Source organism: Lepidochelys kempii, chromosome 4, assembly GCF_965140285.1.
Source record: "Lepidochelys kempii isolate rLepKem1 chromosome 4, rLepKem1.hap1, whole genome shotgun sequence".
Lineage (NCBI taxonomy): Eukaryota > Metazoa > Chordata > Testudines > Cheloniidae > Lepidochelys > Lepidochelys kempii.
Genome location: NC_136383.1, coordinates 122,918,882 through 122,939,222, shown reverse-complemented (window position 1 = coordinate 122,939,222; position 20,341 = coordinate 122,918,882). Strand labels below are relative to the sequence as shown.

At 42.0% G+C, this 20,341-nt stretch overlaps 1 protein-coding gene across 3 annotated transcripts in view; it reads right to left on the bottom strand.

Moving 5' to 3' along the window:
• Window positions 1–12,333: 12,333 nt before the first annotated feature.
• Window positions 12,334–20,341, bottom strand: part of ZFYVE28 (zinc finger FYVE-type containing 28) — a 311,136-nt gene continuing 303,128 nt past the window's right edge. For all 3 annotated transcript variants that reach the window (XM_073342720.2, XM_078852596.1, XM_078852595.1), the window contains 2 exons: window positions 16,042–16,145; window positions 12,334–14,392 (listed from right to left, as the gene is read on the bottom strand). In XM_073342720.2, the coding sequence (XP_073198821.1) occupies window positions 14,261–14,392; window positions 16,042–16,145 (236 nt within the window). In that variant the 3' untranslated portion in view covers window positions 12,334–14,260. The remainder of the gene's footprint in view (window positions 14,393–16,041; window positions 16,146–20,341) is intronic.

Below are 20,341 nucleotides of genomic sequence, written 5' to 3'. Positions count from 1 at the left end.
ACATTCATAAACCAGTCGGAGAACACTTCAATCTCTCTGGTCACGCAATCACAGACATGAAAGTCGCTATCTTAAAACAAAAAAACTTCAAATCCAGACTCCAGCGAGAAACTGCTGAATTGGAATTCATTTGCAAATTGGATACTATTAATTTAGGCTTAAATAGAGACTGGGAGTGGCTAAGTCATTATGCAAGGTAGCCTATTTCCCCTTGTTTTTTCCTACCCTCCCCCCCCCCCCCCGAGACGTTCTGGTTAAACTTGGATTTATGCTGGAAATGGCTCACCTTGATTATCATACACATTGTAAGGAGAGTGGTCAGTTTGGATGAGCTATTACCAGCAGGAGAGTGAGTTTGTGTGTGTATGGGGGTGGGGGATGAGAAAACCTGGATTTATGCTGGAAATGGCCCACCTTGATTATCATGCACATTGTAGGGAGAGTGGTCACTTTGGATGAACTATTACCAGCAGGAGAGTGAGTTTGTGTGTGTATGGGGGTGGGGGGTGAGAAAACCTGGATTTGTGCTGGAAATGGCCCACCTTGATTATCATGCACATTGTAGGGAGAATGGTCACTTTGGATAAGCTATTTCCAGCGGGAGAGTGAGTTTGTGTGTATGGTTTTTGGAAAAAAGGGGGTGGTGGTGGTGAGAAAACCTGGATTTGTGCTGGGAATGGCCCACCTTGATTATCATACACATTGTAAAGAGAGTGGTCGCTTTGGATGGGCTATTACCAGCAGGAGAGTGAGTTTGTGGGGGAGACGGAGGGTGAGAAAACCTGGATTTGTGCTGGAAATGGCCCAATTTGATTATCATACACATTGTAAGGAGAGTGATCACTTTAGATAAGCTATTACCAGCAGGAGAGTGGGGTGGGAGGGGGTATTGTTTCATGGTCTCTGTGTATATAATGTCTTCTGCAGTTTCCACAGTATGCATCCGATGAAGTGAGCTGTAGCTCACGAAAGCTTATGCTCAAATAAATTGGTTAGTCTCTAAGGTGCCACAAGTATTCCTTTTCTTTTTTCAGAAGCCCAGAAACCTTGAGCCCCAGTGTAAGGGATGCTGTATTTATTCTCTCCCCACTTCTGGCTGCCTTGCTAATTTCCTGCAGCTAGTTGCAGCCAGACTGTGGCAGACATGTGCCAGGTGGAGTGTCTCAAACCACCACAGGACTCAACCAATCAGACCATAGTAACTGGAGGAGGCCATGGTGTAATCATCTTGGAAAAAGCCTTTAAGCGCTAGAGAAAATTGGTAGTTGAAAGACCACATCAGCCATTGGAGCAGCAGGGAGTGAAAAGTCCGTGAGTCTTCAACCATGAGGCCACTGATCACAGTATGAAACATCCAACACCCATGGAGGCACCTTATATTATGGCTAGGAAAAAATAGCCCAGAATGGCAGGCACAGAGTCATCCAAGTGTAGATAGGTCAGGCATTCTGGGAGCCCCAGAGCTACTGAGCTGAATAGCTCTGGAGTTAAAAACCATGCCACACTAAGGAGCTTTAAAACAGCCCCGTTGTTCTAGTGGAAAAGTTGTTGAAATAAGGGGAAAACACACAGATCAGAAAAAGCACAGAAAACTAAAGAAAGTGAGGAGGACCGAGAGATGAGAAAGCTCTGTGGAATACAGCCTGCCCAAAACTCGACTGTTACAACAACAATACACAAGCTGTGGGAGAAATATATATACTACGAGCAGGAAGAAAATGAGGCACCTCTTACTGACTGTAATTAATCAGCTAGTTACTGAGTAAACAAAACAAATGAACCACTCCCTGCTGTATCTTATATGATAATGGAACTAACACATGCAATTCATGATCCAGGCAAATCCTTCTCATTCACCCCACTGTACGTATGCAGAGAAGCAGACATATTTTATTCTGGGCTGTAATTACTAGGAAGCAGCAAATATCCAGATATCCTCTGAAATGGCACCACTGGCGATCCTCCTGCCCCCTTGGCCCAGACACTAGGGCCTACATTTTCAACATTGCCGATTAATTTTTGGGTGTCTCAATTTCTGACTCTCATGCTTGCCGGACATCTAATTTTCTGACCTACTGAGCACTCACAGCTCCCATGGAAATCATCTGATTGCCCAGCACCTCTGAAAACTGGGATCCTGCTGTCTGACGCTGCAGAGCCTGAAATTGAGACGCTCAAATTAGTGGACACTGGTAAATTGAGGCCTATGTCTATGCTGTCCAGCTGGATTTGAAAGTTGTAACAAAGCAATTGGAAGGGCATGCCGTTTTTATGATAAGGCCTGGCTATAACAGGAGAACATATTTAGCATGGGTAGTTCTTAAATCAAGCTAAATAACAGACATTGCGATTTGCGAGTTACGCACCACAGCAGCTACTGTCTCCTCTAGGTTCAGTGGAATACACTTCTCATTTCTTTTAAACATTTGAGTAACTCAGTCTTTTCTTATAGGCTCACCTTTGGAGTAGGCCCGTCAAGTATTGAGTATTGCAACCCCTCCCTCCTTCTAGATAGGTCTTTAGCACACGTAGGAGGCTGAAGGCAGCATGGCTTAGAGCAGTGGTTCCCAAACTTGTTCCGCCGCTTGTTCAGGGAAAGCCCCTGCCAGGCTGGACCGGTTTGTTTACCTGCTGCGCCCGCAGGTTCGGCTGGTCGCGGCTCCCAGTGGCCGCGGTTCGCTGCTCCAGGCCAATGGGGGCTGCAGGAAGCGGCGCGGGCCGTGGGACATACTGGCCGCCGCTTCCAGCAGCCCCCATTGCCCTGGAGCAGCGAACCGCGGCTACTGGGAGCCACAATTGGCCGAACCTGCGGATGCGGCAGGTAAACAAACCGGCCCGGCCCGCCAGGGGCTTTCCCTGCACAAGCGGCCGAACAAGTTTGGGAACCACTGGCCTAGAGCAATATTCTCCCTGACCTGGAAGGAAAACAGCCTGACTGGGTGACAAACAGGGATGACTAGAATAGACACCAGGCTAACCTTCAAAGGGTGGCCCAGAGCAGATAAAAATATGGTAGTCTGGGGACTATGGCAGCTCCAAGACTCTCAGTCCACTAAGAATGTAATCTTTTCAGATGTCAGAAATGCCTTGTGACCTAAGATACAGGGCTAGGTGCTGGGAGCTAGCAATTCCTGAGTTTCAAGCCTATGTATGTCAACAATTGTGTGACCTTGGGCAAGTCATTTCACCTCTCTCTTCATTTCCTCAGCTATAGCATGGAGATAACTTACCTATATTGAGGGCAATTAGTTCCTGTAGGACTGTGTGCATAGCACTTTTAAACTGTAATGCTTGATGAATGAATCACTGGGTGAAATATATGGGCTGTATTTTGCAGGAAGTGAGAGTAGATGATCATAATGGTCTCCTCTGGCCTTAAAAATCTATGAATGAGTCAGAGTTGGCTGCAAGACTTTGAGGAGAGGTACAAAGAGAGAGAACTGGAATCTGAGCAGAAGATGGATCTTGGGCTTCCACCAATCTGAACGCTAGACTATCTCTCACATTCTAACTTAAGCACTTCCAAATGCTGTATTGCAGGTGATATAAATGTTATCTTGCTCTGAAAAGGCTGCCTAGTGTCACTGCAAATACTTACTGAAATGCACTGCTCCCTAAGAAGGTAAAGTCTCTCTCAAGAGTATGACTTCAGTTGTACTTGCTACACAAAGCCATGGAGAAAAGCAGAGTTGCTGGAACCACAGGCCTGCCCTTGTATAACAGTGTGGATCCTTGGGGTCCAGCATACTAAAGGGCTTACTCCCTGGGGACAGTTTAGAGGCCAAGGCATAGCCCAGACTCTGAATTCATGACAGCTTTCTTCCAGTCCTCTGTGACTTTGTCCGTGTTCTAAGACTTGGTGAAAATCAATAATAATCAGTCAGAGAGCTCCTTGGACAGCTCTTTTAAAAGTCTTGTATGCACGTTCTCTGCACCTGCTGATTTTAAAAATATCTAACATTTTAGTAGCTACTGTATTACATTCTCCTTAGTTACTTTTGGAATGGAAAATATTTCATCATATGGTGACAGGGTTGGGGGCTAGAGGCCTGGAGCCAGCCAAACCCAGTTACTAAGGGTCAGAACAGGGATCATATGATTCTCTTATAAAGGACAGTAGGAAGCATGGGAGGTGGGTGGAGAACAGGGATGTTCAGGGAGACCAGAGTGGAATACAGAACTGCTGTGAGTGAGTAGACTCCAGTAGAGAAACCTGGGACTTGGGGATGAGGCAGAAGCAGGAAAGACCTGGGAGTGACCAGAAAAAGAAGTAAACAGATAGATCTAAGAACTTTATTTTGAATGTTTGTTGATTTAAATAAATCTGAATCTGAGAAGGGGTATGAATGGACAAAAAGGTCTGCAAGTTATTTAAGGAGCCCCTTGAAGGGAGATACTGAGGCAGGCTGCCTGTGGGGCCACCCTGTGGCCGCAAGAGGGCATGTGCAAGTTAGTCTACCCTATTACAGATATAAACTTATTTGGCTTTTTCCGAAATATAGAACAGAGATATTTATTGAACACTTCTGCCTTTTCCGCATTATTATTGAGAGTTCTACCATTTCTATCTAGTAATAAAACAATACCATTATTACAATTCCTATTGTTCCTAATATATGTTAAAAACCCCTTATTTTCCTTAGCTCAGCTGGCCATACACGTTTCCTTGTGTCCTTTTGCTTCCCTTATCAGTGTTCTACATTTCCTAGCTTCTAATTTATAACCTATAACTATCTACTTCCTGGTTTTTTCCATTTGTTATATATTGTTTTTTAATGATTATTATACTTCCCCTGTAAGCCAGGCTGATTTTTAACCAGTATAGCCTTCTTTCTTGAGTGTGGCTTTTCAGGCATCTATTAAAATTTTCTTAAACACTTCGCACTTATCATTCACATTTTTCTGTTTAAATGCTATCTCCCAGCTGATTTGGCTCTTAACTGTTTTCAGCTTTGTAAAACTGACCCTTTTAAAGCAATATATATATATATATATTTATTTATTTAAAACTTGAGTCAGCCACATTTTTTTCCTGAAGCCCTTGGGTCCATGTGTATAGCCCACTGTGGCAAATGTGTGTATCATTTCTCACACTCTTAGGTGCACATAAGGGTGGGGAGGATGTTTTCCCACCCACACTATGTCTTGTGAGTGTTCTTCTAGCATCCCTTTGTTTCTCTATGTGCCTGCTTACTCCCCAGCAGAAATTAGCTGTTTTTACGCTATCTATTAAAACTACAAATGCAAGGGAAAATACAAAACAATCAATTCTAACAAACTTTTACAGTGCAAGTCTGATCAAAATGGGTGCTCACAAAAGACACTAAGACAACATAAGGAGGAATGCAGTATAAAACTCTAGCGAGGCAGTTTTCTTTTCATCTTTATCCCTCAGTGCACTATTCTAGCGAATACAAAACCCCAAAAAAGCAAATAGAACCTGGCAATAAAACAAAACAATGCTTAGCTCCTGGGAACACCATATGCTCTTTAAAAAATATCCTTAAAATATAATACTATATTTTTGGCAAGAAAGTCATATTCTTGAGAACTTTTACTTTAGCGATATACCAGTTCATCACTTTTTTCTCCATGAGGCTGTATCGTGAACTTATGTCAGGAGCCTGAACAATTTTATAGACATTTCACATGAAACTACAAGGAAAGTAAATGAGGTCACAGAGTAAGGAACCATCAGGTGCTGAATCCCTCAGTACACAGGGTAGCTATGAGGACATGATTTGGCAAGTACTGGTTTCCAGTGGTATATAACACATTTTGGCATCAGCCATGCCTAGAGAGAGCACTTGAAAACTTCCAGGAATGACATGCCAGATAATCTTCCATCGATGCAGTGGTGTGGTAGCTGTGTTGGTCCCAGGATATTAAAGAGTCAAGGTGAGTAAGGTAATATCTTTTATTGGACCAACATCTGCTGACCTGAAGAAGAGCTCTGTGTAAGCACCAAAGTTTGTCTCTCTCACCAACAGAAGTTGGTCCAATAAAAGACATTACCTCACCCACCTTGTCTCTCAACTGCCAGACAACCAGCGTTTTATTACTCTGTACTGTCACTCAGATACCCTGCTCTCTGAGATATTTACAGTAGGAGCAAGTGTGTGCAGAATTGATTTAGGGTTAATGATTTTTCCAGTTATTTCAAACATTTAATATTCTGTATTTGTGGTATATTAATATGAATAATCATATTGTGGATATTTCAGTTATTTATGACAATAGTAATTAAAACTGACCTGAGGAAGAGCTCTATGTAAGCTTGAAAGCTTGTCTCGCTCACCAATGGAAGTTGGTCCAATAGAAGATATTAATGCACTCACCCTGTCTCTCTAATATCAATCAAGATTTTTTAAAATAGAAAGTTTTCAATGTTTCTATTTCTTGTTGCAACAAAACTGAGCAGAAAGGCAAAGGAAGAAAAAAAACTCCTTAGGACTTGTGTTTTTGTTAATATTGCTGAGAAGAAGTATATGATCAACATACCTTGGTCTATCTGAGCAGGTGACTTTCCTAATCTGCTCTAAAACACAGTCCACGTAGAACAAATGATCCAAATGCAACCCTTTCCTGGGATTTGACTTTATTAACATAGACAATAATAAGATGGAAAATGCTCAGCTCAAGCCTTCTCCCCAGGCTTGACTGCTCAGTCCACACTCTATATCCTCCCTGCTTCCTTTTTTCTTCAGACGTAGGGTAGGATCTCTCTCTGAAGGGAGCAGCACTCTGAAGCCTGTTTCCTTCCTTTGTATTTCCTCAAGCTAGCATTCCAGTGCAAGACAAACACTTCATGGAAGTATAGTCTCTGAATATAAACAGGGATCTAAGAGGTAAAACTTTTATAACCTAAAGTTTTCAGACAGGCACTATTTGCAATGTCCTTCCCTTCAGCCCAAATAATAGATAAGTTGTTTCAGTGCTGGTCAGACGAAGAAATGAGAGGGCATATCCGCATTTAGACATGTCTGAGTCTGTTGTGTTTCCTATATTTTTTTTTAAGAGCTGAAGCTCAAAGCTGATCAAAGTTTGAGAAAAGATGGTGGCTTTTGAGAACACAGTGAACTATTATGAGCATGAAGCCGTCTTTTAGTAACACTGATGCAGAATCTTTTAGTAACACTGATGCAGGACCTGGCTTTAAGACTAGATGGCAGCTTTGTTTGGAGAACGTGACTTCAGATACCCCTGGAGTAAGGAGCTGTGAAATAGTTCAGAACACTGGCCGTGTAGTATCAAATACTTGGAAAAAATTACTTAAATTCCCTTGTTTGAATGGTTTGAATGGTGAATGCAGCAGGCTTTCTCCAGTAACACTGTGTACTAATATTTAAAATTATATAACGCTTTTACTCCTAAAAAGACATGGTTTATAAACCTCAACTGACACTTTTCACTTGTTTCCTGATAAAAAGAGCACTTCCTGAGAAGATCAGACATTAATGTTATTCTTTGCAGCAGCTACAAGAACCAAAAATCCCAAGATGAAATCAAACATTTCAGTGATTGACAGTGTGGACATTTGAACTGTTTAGTTTCTCTGTTTTTTCCTCCTTCATCTAACAAAGTTGTGAGACTTGGGAAATCCCAAAGCTGATTTCTTTTAAATGTATTTATGAACTTGTACAAGTGAAAAAAACTTTGCATATCCTCACTACTACCCATTAGATTTTCACAGATGAGCCAAAGAAAGTGATTTAAATTATTTATGTATTTCAGAAAGGCTCTTCCAGCATAAGTAATAAGAAACTTGCTTAACAATAGAATTTTGTAACAATTTTGGGGAAGGGGGTGGTGGTCGGAAAATGCCGATTCATCTACATGGAAACTTTTAGTGGGAATGTTATCAGTCTCAGGGCCAGGATGGAATTTCAGGGAGGTGGGGGAAGAGCGGAAGACAAACAGAGAGGCACACACAAACCAACCCCCACCTGAATAGCCCAGTGGTTAGTACTCTCACCTGTTGGTTGTTCAGGAATGGGGTGCTCTCTCCATTTTTTTCATGACAACATTTAGAAGGTCTTGGTTTTGCTCCGACGAGGAAGAAAAACAAATGTCAAAATCTTGAATTTTTTTTAAAAACGTCATTCCTTTTTTCTGGCCAGCCCTCCTGAACAACCCTCATGCACTATATGCCCTCTACAGGCAAACTGATTATTTGAGTGCCCAATAGGATGCTTCAGATGACAATACAAGAAAAGACATAATGGGGTATATCCTCAGGTGGTGTGAATCAGAACAGCTCATTTGACTTGAAAAAACTTCATTGGAAGCTATTGACTTCAGTGGGGCTGCTTTAAGATAACTGGCTGAGTATGTGGCTGGCCCATGGTCCCTCCTCCAAATGTAAAATGTAAAATTTTCCAACGCACACAAGTGATTTACGAGACTCAAGTTCCTTTTCAAAAGAGACTCAGGAATCTAAGTCTCATTGAAAGTCAAAAGGATTTGGGTTCCTAAAAGTGCTTTAATCCAACTGAATTTCAACTCCTAAATCTCTTCTGAAAATGGGACTTAGGTGCTTTTGAAAACTTTACCCACACTCTAATAATCATAGCCCTCAGGACAGTACTTCTTTTCCACTGCCTGTTCATGTCTCCCATCCTTCTCTAGCCTTTCCCAAGAACACTTATTTGTATTATGTTTCTTTAAACAAAGTATAAGCCCCGTTGGGGGAAATGACCATGTCTTTTATTGTCCTGTAAGGAACCACGTATTATTATGAGACTAGACAAATAGCTTTCTGGAATAACAGTTAGGTTTAACCTACACCCAAGTGTTAAAATCCTCTATGAATGCTTGTCAGCAGTGTTACTGTTGTGTGGACTTCACTTTCTGTGATTGGGGTGATTAAAAGAAAGTAGAACAAGAAGCCTGGTCTTGTCTGCCTTTCTCAGACACACTAGAACTTTTTATGCCCAGCTATGCTACATCTGGCCATGCAATAGTGAACATCACTCACACCCTCTTGCCTGACTTTAGGCCCTCAAAACATTGTGTCAGTACATCCAGGCCTAATAATGAGTTGCCAAAATGTGCATGGCCTCTTTCCATGTTATAGTGCAGCTCATCAGTCCATATTCCCCATTTTTGTCAGACATTTCTCACTATTCCTTCTCTAACTCCAATCCTGTAACGTGCTGAGAACCTTCTCCTGCAGCATATCGAATGTCTTCCACTTCCATTAAATGGCAGCAACTCAACAGCTTTCAGGCATAGGCCTTGACAGCGTAAGCTGTAAAGGGCAGAGTCTGTCTACTAAGACTGTGTCTCTCGTATCCAGGGGGATATATGAACAATCATTGCCATCGCTTGCAGAATTGTTTAAAGTGACAGATGAGTCCTGGTGACCTCCACTTGGAAACGGTCAGACCTTTCATACTGAGAGGACTTCTCCATCTGTTTTGCAATCAACCTGATCAGATCCACAATGGGTTGGCTGCCATTGTGGAGGCAGATCCGTGACTGGAGGTGACAAATTCAATGTCCTCTTTGACAGAATGTCAGTTATTTTTACTCACTTAGGTTCTGAAGTCAGTGGGGAAGCTTGTGCTTTGGACCCAGATCTCTTATGGTTCATAAAAACAAGTGGTGAAATGAATGGCTGAAATTGTTCAGGCCTACTTATCGGAGAATAGGCTGCTTCCTGTACAGAAGCAACTGGGTGCAGATTCCAATAATACTGATGATTAAGGGTAATATTATCTTCACATTTTAACCCTAATGAGAACAGACCTGTGGTTAAAAACAGCCAAACAACAAACCTCTTATCTTTTGTATCCTTTTTAAAAGACAAGAGAAACTCCTATCACAGTGTTAATACTAGTTAATGTAAAATAGAGTGTTCTCAGTGATAAAATATTTAGTAACAGTTAACACACGGGATCTGAGATACCAGCCTTGCCTTCTCTCTTATTCTAGGAATAAGGAAATAGTGCTGCATTTTAGACACCTTGGTGTGGCAATTGTTGGTATATGGTTTTTTTTAAGTGGTGACAATGCTAACAGGCCAACCAGATGGTCTAGAATTTGCATCATGCACTAACATGCATGGGAAAATTCAGAATCATCCAGCACCTCTGAGTTTGGCAGGTGCACTATACAGAAGCAATAGGAAAGGAAGCTCCTTGAAGCACTTTGTAACATTGCCTCTGGTTGTATGAACTGTAGTATTAATGAGCTCCAGTGGAGGTTGCATCCTACTCTGCCCAGTTTCTATGCAGAAGAAACTGAGAGAAGTGTATGGTGGGAAGGGAAAATAAATCAGTGAAAATGGAAGAGACTGGACGATTCAGTGCTCAAAGGATTCCCCAGGGAGGAAATTCCTCATCATACAAAATATATTTCAGCAAAACATTACCAGCAAGGTACAGCATTCATTCCTATCTACAAATACATATCTGACCCTGGAGCATAACCCGTCATAATTACAAATAAAGATGTTTAAGCAATAATTTTAATGAAGCAGAAAGCATAAAAGTCTCTCTGATTGCCTGCAATGGAATGGAGAGCTGCAGCCCTGGCACGTGGTAAAGAGATGATATCAAAGGATTGCCAAGGTAACCGAGGATGCAGACACAGCATCTTACAGTTTGTTTAATCTGACAGCGAGTTCAGCTGGGGACAAGATACTGAGAGTGCGGCTGTTTTCCTCCAGCTCAAGGGGAAGATTGCGGTGGAATTGTATTTGACTCTTCCCCCCACCAAAATCTCCCACTCAGGCCATTGTTATATCCTCCTTCAATGTTCTTCTCTCTCTCTCTACCCCTGTCTGTTTAGACAACATGCAGACACAGTCATCTTCCTTGCCCATCCATTTGATCTCTCCCTCTTCATGGGTCTGTAGTGAGGCCTGTTTAATGTTTTTAAAGTGTTTTGAGGTTCTTGGCTAATAGGCTCTCTCTGAAGTCAAAGTATAGTTTTTATTCCTATTTCTTTCATGACAAGAGGGAGCCCTTGATACCCCACCACACTTTACCAACTGTATGAGAGTGATCAGGAAGCAAAGACTCATTAATATAAACATGGAGAGATGATTATTTTATAATTTTTCTTTGGCTTCCTCAGAAACCAGCCTTGTTACGTATATACTCCGCTTGTTAGGAGATCCCTGACCATGTGAATTACGGCCATCAAAGGTAATGCTGCTTTTGTTCACTTCCAGTCTCTCCCGTGACCCCTTTGAAAGGAGCTGGCAAATAAGGAATAGAATCATGGTTGTGGGAAAAAACCCAAGACTGCCCCGTTTCCTGTTCTAGACAGATTGTGAACCATTGTGGATGCCACGGACATGCTCTTTTAGGACCAAATTCTGCCTTCAGTTTTACGTAACTTCCACTAAAGTCATTAGGAACATTATTTGGCCCTAAATATTCTGTACACTAACCCCACTGAAACTATGATGTTACCCACAGATACAAAAATTAGTTGTTACTGTTAGCATCTCCGTTCAACTTTTACTACTATTATAGTACTAAGAAGCTGTGGTTACATGGCCACAACATGCTTTTATCGAGTAAAAGGGCCATCCAAAGATAGTTTTTCAGATTATTTGAAACCTGTTTCACAGGATGTATTACACTCCCACAACTTTCACAACTGACATGTTGTGCTGTTCGCTGTGTCAGGCATATGTATAAAGAACACTTCCGGTAAATCCAGGGAAGATTATTCTTACTGTAGATTTTAGTCATTCATAGAATGGATTCTTCTTTAAATCTGACACTGTCTGACCCAGTATATCCAATTTGCAAAGCAGTCATTGCACATAAGGACATAACGTACAACACATTCTCAAAGGATGAAATTCATCCCTGTGTAGAACACCAACACAAGGGCCTATGCATCATTTAAGCCCTGAATGTTAAAAAGGCCTTTCACTTTCCCTCTGCAAAGGGAAAAATTGCTTCCTAAAAGTTTAAACCTTTTGTTTCTCCTGTGTAACCTATAAACTAGGTACAGTGTGAATGGATTGAGACCGATTTCTTTGACAGGATGTCAACTGTCACTGTGTGTAAACAGACCAATAAATGAAACAGCAATCCAGCACATGGAAGTAGAAAGTCTTGACGTTTTAATTATTTGAAGAGATTACAAGACGAAAGTCTTCCTTGAGGCAAATGCATTTTAGTATTGATATAGTCATTGTGCTTTTCAGTAAGAGAAATAGGAGTTTGTATTTACATAAGAAACTATAGTGTCTGAGATCCTTAAATATCATATTTATGGAAATGATTCTGAATTACAGCATTTACAAAATAAAAACAAGCTTGAATAAATAATATTCAGCCCATTAAATGAGATTTTTTTCACAGAAGCAACTTTTGTGCATATTTATTTCACAATTGAAGTTGGTTGCATTTTATTTTTTTCATCCTATAAAAGAAGCATTAGATTTGTTGTTTCTCAAAAAATAAAACTGCAATAATCATTGCAATGTGAAGCCTGAGATTTAAGCCTGAATAAGTATCACTGCTTGTACCATACGACCCACCTCACATCTAAGCTATCCACCCTGAGCCAGCTAAACTCTGGTGAATGATGACACTCCAATTTGAGGATTATGTGAAAGAGACTTTGCAAAAAACATATATATAAATAAAGTGAGAACATACCACAGCTGAATTTACCCACAGCTAGCTTCATAAGGCTTGTGCATTTCACATAAACTAGTGAAGCTGTTTAATCTGATTTATATGGCAGCAATTTCAACAAGCTGTATACCCTTATATGGCTCATTTGCATTGGATAAAAAATCACAAAGCAAAGGGAATGTACACACATACACACAAACAAATACTGACTAGATTTTCTTTGTCATTTTAAATGAGGACCCTTCTTGAGCAAAAAGGCGCAAACAACTTTTTTATCTTCTCTCCGTTAGCTTGAAACACTGTGTGATACTGCAAGTCACCAAATGGGATACCACAAAAAGCTCTTGCTATAATTTCCTCTCTAACCACAGCATGCTGCATTGTTCTTTTAATGTGGCTAACTCAAAGCATGTCCAAACACCTTTGAAAATCCAGTACTCACACAGCTCTTTGTGCAAGATCATTGCATGAATCTATGTGAATTTTTTTCCAATCCAAGGAGAACCAAAATCTATCTGTGGTGCTTAAAATAAATGTAAATGTCTTCTGGGGTGGTAGCAGGGTGATCTAAAAGTAAGAGTATGAAATATTTTATAAAATTATTCAGCCAACTATGGACGATAAGAAACTTCAGATGCTAGGCCAATATTTCAGACCTTTTGAATAAAAATATACAGTATTGTTTAATGTTCGCCTTTAGAAAATCATTTTAAAAATTTAAAAAACACAGCTTGGGATAAGTTCTGTAACATGTGACATTTATAGTGCTTAACTTTTCCAAAAATATGTGGTTTTTTCTAACAGTAATTCATTAATTTGTTGAATATCTCCTCTGGAGCTGTTTTTTAGTTAGTATTTCATTATTGATATTGCAAACCAAAGTCTTTCTCACATGTTATATTTTTATTACCAGGAATTGGTCTGAACTATGCTGCATGTAAACAACTTCAAACATCACAAATTATATAGAATTAAATTAAAATATGTAAGAATTAATTTTTAGAAGACACTGAATTGTTGCTGTGATGAATAAATGAAAGGCAACAGAAATATTCTGCTCTGGAAACTTCAGTTCTTCCTATTTGGTTCAAAGAGAATTTTGCCTACATGAATACTGAATGTAAGTTTGAAATATTTTGCCTCAATTAATGTTAGCTCAGGTAGCTTATATCCAGCAATGGAAAAGCTAAATAGCAATCGGCGGGAAAGAGCTGATCTTCACATTCAGAAGCATCCCAGAACAGGAGTGAATGCAGAAGTGTCGTAGGTTTGGAAATGATTTGCTGTGATGAGTAAGTTAGAATCAACCACCTACTCTGTTCTTAATTTGTAAAATAAGCAGCAACATTTGTTCAATTCTCTGAGCCCTATTTCTTTCCACGCAGTGTGCTTTATTCTGCATATGGCATTGTAACATTAACATTAGAAATTTATGGAAGACTGTACTGTAGCCTAACAGCTACAGACGCGTCATGCTTCCCTTTAGCAGCTTAATAAAATACAATAAAAACTGCCTGTACAAAATTTATAGTAATGGATGACAAAGCCTACATGCCCACACAAGGTCCTTCTTTCAAGTTAATTCTTGGCTTAGATCAAATGTAATATCAGTCCATATAAGACTCCAATAGGTACATCACTAGTTTATTATGTCAGATACCAGCTTTGTCACTGTAGAAAGGAGTGACATGGAACATGTAACAGTGAGTGCAGACACGGACAGGCTTCATCTGACCATAGCGAGGTAATGGAGCAGAGTGGGAGGAACAGCGAGAGCAGAAGATCTGAAAAATACAAGAGAGATTGATTCCACTTACTGTTTTTTTTTATTTGACATGACTAAATCTGTTTTCTTAAAAAGGAAGGAACAGAAAATTGTGTGCATGACCCTTTTATGTGAGGTGTTGGAACTAGGAAGCAACACTGTCATAGGCCCTTTAAGAGGGATGAGGCCAGTGCACTGTGACTAGTCAGCTGACCTCCGAGTTGGGCTTAAGAGAAGGCACCTGGGTCCTCCTGGGGGAGGGACTCTGGGTGAGTCAGGCCTGAACTGAGAGTCAGCCAGGAAGGGGACAGAGAGAGCAGACACGGAGGTCTCATTGCCTGAGCAAAAAGCAGTGGAGAGCAGAAAGCTCTGTAGGCGCTCTCCAGGAAGAGAGACGGGATGGAAGCCAGGAGGCCTGGGTAGTGTGAGAAGCAGACTTTGGAGCAAGAGGAAGGCCCAGGGGTGCACTCCTGAGGCCACTATCCCGTAATGGGGCAGGGAGCCAGAAAAGACGCAAGTCTTTTATGAAGCCCAGGTGGGTGGACAAGGTTTGCATTATTCCTGCTTTTGAACTCTAGTAGAGGGCGCCAGGGGTACACCTGAGAGTCTTCCAGTCTGAAGAACGATTGAGACTGATCAAGAGCCAAGCATCACAGAAGGTGCTTGTGCCAGGACCTTTGAAGTCCATTTTGGGATTTCAGATGTCCATAATAATAAACTGTCCTGTGATACGGCTGTTATTAGCCTACATGTATTCTTGAGGAATCCTGAGAAGGGGAAACTGAGGGTGGGGCGTTCTCAAGGCCACTCCGTGCCATGAAGAAGCAGTCTGAGATGGCAACTCTACGACAAACACCTTGTAGTGTATTTTAGCTAAAAGCCTTCATCGGGCAGGGACCACAATAAACTGTACCTTGACCCTGCATAGCGTCTCTTATGTGTGTACTCCTTACTCACGTGAACAGTGCTATTAAAGTCAATGGGACTCCTTGCATAAGTGAGACTATGGTGGATTGGACTCTTGAAGCATTATTTAAATTGCAACTTAAGTGTAACATTGTAAGAAAGGACTAACCGCATGTTTCCTTGGAAACACCCATTCTCTATCTCATCTCTTTTTCTCCTGTGCACTTACAAGAAAGAGAAAGTGCAGAAGGGATTGGAGACTCACTACTGTTCAGTGCGCAGGACCTCAGTGTGACTAACGCTTAACCTTCCCACTCACACTTGCTGAGCAGCTCATACACTTTGTACACAATGCTGTATGCAACGTAAACACATGCAAAAGCAAGGACACAGAGTGCCCAAAGCTGGAACATTTGCCATTCCCACACTGCAGGCTGCTGGAAATTGTTAAAGCTTCGAGGCAATATTTTAAAAAAACCTAGTATTGAGTCTGAGTGCCCAACCTGAGACACCTTAAAAGGGCCTGATTTTGAGAGGATGATTGCTCCTGACTTTCACAAAATCATGCCCTTTTAATGTGTCAAATTGGGCTCCCACAAATATAGGCACCCAAAATCACAAGTCCCTTAAAAAAATCTTGGGCTCAAGGGTTTTATGATGCAGAGGGCATGGTTGCCTCTGCACTGTGAATTTCTGGGGTTTGCATGAATTTGCTCTTCTTTTCAGCAGACAGCATATCAGTTGTTTTTACTGAGTCATTACCTTGCCACAGCTCCTGCAATGATGTTTCCTGCGAATTACTGTGAAAGGCGCTTTGCATGCAGTGCAGTAGCTACAGACTTCATCTGGTACCCATTCAGGAGGATCTATCAAAAACACAACAACACGGAGCATATATCACACTAGAACAAAAATAACCACGTGATACTTGGGGGCCTCCAGGGAACAGGAGGAATAAGATATTAAATGTATATAACAATAGCAGCTTTCTGACTAGTATCGCAAAGTGCTCTACAAACATCCATTTGATGTTTGATTTAATTGGGGATTGGTCCTGCTTTGAGCAGGGGGTTGGACTAGATGACCTCCTGAGGTCCCTTCTAACCCTGATATTCTATGATTCTATGATTTAGGCTGAGAAAAGGCTAATAGAGGGGTCACTTTTCCCACCACTAAAATACAGCCACCTCTGGGGTACAGCAGGGTAGTCAATTAACAGAATATGGAACCACTACGTAGCTGTTTAACTCAGGAAATAAAGAGTATCCTGTGAAACTGAAAATGATAGAAAAAGTATAAAAGGCAGTGTTAGGATATAGATTTTCAGGCCTGTCTGCAAAGGCCTGTACTTTAAGAATTTAGGTGTATTCTTATCACTTGGCTAGTTCTAGAGGTATAAAAGAAAGAATCAAAATCACTGTCTGCTGGTGTAAGGGCCTTCTCTTACTGTGACAGTTTGAGGCCCTTGTCTTAGGCTAAGGCCTTTGGCTAAGCAGCAGAGGCAGCCATAAGCTAGGAAGCGAACGGTCACATCCTCACATTCCAAACTAGTCACATTGAAATAAGGTGCTGTTGGGCTGTTAGGCACTATCAGAACAGGATTGTATTCCTATCACCTCCAGAGAAAGGGAAGTGCCTAGAAAATGTAAAAGGAAACTTAGTTTGATAGCATCCTGTCTGGCAAGAACTCACTTATCAATAACTGGGATGTGAAATCCTCACTTCTGTATTGTCTTGTCATTATAGTTCCCACTTTGCTATCGTTTGTCTGTATAATCTCTGTCTGGTTCTGTGATTGTTCCTGTCTGCTGTATAATTAATTTTGCTGGGTGTAAACTAATTAAGGTGGTGGGATATAATTGGTTACATAATCATGTTACAATATGTTAGGATTGGTTAGTTAAATTTCAGGAAAATGATGGGTTAAGGTATAGCTAAGCAGAACTCAAGTTTTACTATATAATCTGTAGTCAATGAGGAAGTGAGTGGGCGTGGGTGGGAGGGGATGGGTGTGTGGGTGGGGGAGATGGGAACAGGGAATGGGGGTGCGGAAATTGGAATCATGTTTTACTAAAGGGGGAAAGGGGACCAGGGAACGGGGGTAAGGAAATTGGAATAATGTTTGGCTAAGGGTAGGAATGGGAACAGGGACACAGGTGTAAGGCTCTGTGGTGTCAGAGCTGGGAAGGAGGATACTAAGGAAGGAAACTGGAATCATGCTTGCTGGAAGTTCACCCCAATAAACATTGAATTGTTTGCACCTTTGGACTTCGGGTATTGTTGCTCTCTGTTCATGTGAGAAGGACCAGGGAAGTAAGTGGGTGAAGGAATAAGCCCCTTAACAGGCAGGAATGTTAAATACAGAGATGGAACCATAAGTATTTTTCGGCAATGTAACCGTGAGAAGAAGCCTAGAGTACAGCTTTGTATTCACTAGCCTGTCAAGACTTCACTACAGACAAGGCAACCCACTTTTTCCTCAATTTGGTTAACCCCCTCCTCACCCCCACATCTCTCCAGATAATCAACTAAGGGCCTGATCCTTCTTTCCTTGCTTAAGCCCTCAGAAACACTCTCATTGCTCTGAGTGGAAGTTTGCCTGTACAAAGACCACAGTATCAGAAGCACCAGTCAATCCAAACATTGAGTTTAAATAGAGCCTTTACCTTTCTAAAGATCATGGGAGGCAGGTGGACCCCCCTTTGGGGAAGCTAGGCCCCACCCCTTCTGCCCACGGCCCTGCTCCCTCCCATGAGGTTCCCCCCCACCCCCGCCCCACACTGCCGGAGAAACCTCGAGCTAGCTGGAATGCCGAGCCCCCCTCAACTGTGGGAGGAGTCCCGGGCAATCCCCCAGCCACATCACACCTCTCCTTCCGAGACCCCAAGCCACCCAGGGAAAGAGATTTTTATATGAGCCATGCAGGTTCCAGGGTAGCTAAGGTGGTGGTATTTGCTACTCAGCTTCCCAGGTTCATCAGTAATCTCTCTGGAGTCCAGGGAGATTACTGATGAACCTGGGAAGCTGAGTAGCAAACACTGCCTCCTCAGCAACCCCAGAACCTGCATGGCACATATTAATAAGCAAAAACTTCCCCCGTGCAAACCACCAAAACCTGCAACTTGGTATCCGATGGCGGCAGCTGCGCCATGGGAGGCTTAGCTTCCCCTGGCCTATTATACCCAGAGCCTATCCTAAGGTAACACCTTTGATCCCTAACTCAAACACCTCAATTCAATCAGAGAGCAACATTAAGGGTACAGCCAATGTTAACAGAGAAAGAATTTTAAAGTATTCCTTAACAATATTGCCCTTGTTTTTCTTTCAATAACTTCTGTAATCTTCCACAAAAGCAAAGCAGTGAAGTGAGCTGCCCCTTGAAAAGCAAAACACATGAGGCTCACTTCTGCTCACCTGCTTCTGCTAGTGGCAAGCTGACATCACCCTGGAGAGCCTGGAATTATGGGTGTCAACGTGATGTAGACCATTGCTTAATTAAGTTAATAAAAATCTAATCAAGGGCAAGTTAAGTGCTGCCCAGGAAAGAATCTCTGGACATAATGAAAGGTAAACTCCTGGAAATATTTACACAAATTCCCAAGTCTAGATCTGTCGGTTATTAGAGTGTGCAGGGCATATGTCTGTTGCTTTATCAGCAGAAAAGAGACAAGGTCCCTTCCTCAGGGAACATAGTATCAACCAGAGATAAACATATGATACATTTAATACACAGGTCAAATGGCAAGTGAGTTGGAGGTAGGGTCAGCAAGGAAGAACAATGGTGGGAGACTTAATTAAATGAATGAAAAGGTCAAATCCCAACATAGTCTTCTGTGAAATATTATTTTAATTTCATGTAAAATTTACCAAATTAAAGCAATGAATGTTAAATTAAAAATAAACCATACGCACAATTCAATCAATAAAATATTTTAACAAGCAGGTTAACGAAATTAGAAAAAACTATGAGCACAACTTCAAAATTCAAAAAGCTTTCTATTTTTCTGAGTTCCCATACTTTGAAATGCACAACTAGGTATATTTTGGGAACTAAACTAGTAGAGAAAGGAATGTTTCATTTTTAATTATTCAAAATGTGAAGGATTGATTGGACAAAGGACATGCTTTTAGGGGGAATACTCTAAAAACAAAATGAAATTGTAAAGGTAGAATCATTTAAGTAGTAGGCCTAAAGAACTCGGGAAAGAAAAAAAGTAACTAAATTGCCAAAAAGCAAGTTCCTAAAAGAGAATAAATGGAATAAATACCTCCAATAAAGAAGTAGTGGAATGAATATACCCTGATTTCATAAGCATACCAATATCTTATAACCAGAGGTGAAAGTAAGCCGGTACGCCCCAGTGCACCTTACTGGGGCAGCCCGGCTTCCCCAGGGTGCAATTTAAAGGGCCTGGGGCTCCCAGCAGTGGCTGGAGCCCCAGGCCCTTTAAATTGCCTCCAGAGCCCCGCTGCTGGAGCCCTGGGGTAGCAGCTGTGGGGCTCCGGCGGCTATTTAAAGGGCCTGGGGCTCCCCTGCTTCTACCGCCCCGGCCCTTTAAATAGCCATCGGAGCCCCGCCACTGCTACTCCAGGGCTCCGGGAGCTATTTAAAGGACCGGGGTGATAGAAGCAGGGGAGCCACAGGCCCCTTAAATAGCCCCCAGAGCCCTGGGGTAGCGGGGGCTCCAGGAGCTATTTAAAGGGCCGGGGCTCCAGCTGCCTCTGCCGCCCAGGTCCTTTAAATAGCCGCTGGAGCCGCGCTGTTTCTCCAGGGCTCTGGCAGCTAATTAAAGGACCAGGGCAGTAGAAGCAGTGGAGCCCCGGGCCCTTTAAATAGCCCCAGGAGCCCTGGGCTGCTGCTGCTACTGGCGGGGGTGGGGAAGGGGAGGAGGAAAAAGAGGGGCACTTACCTTACAGGGTGGGCTGGGGCTGGCTCTGACCCCCTCAGCTCCGCCCCTTCCGGGGGCCAGAGCTGGCCCCAGCGTACCGGTAAGTCAGTCGACTTACTTTCACCCCTGCTTATAACCCAGAGTTAATGGCTACACAAGAATTTTACTTGTGT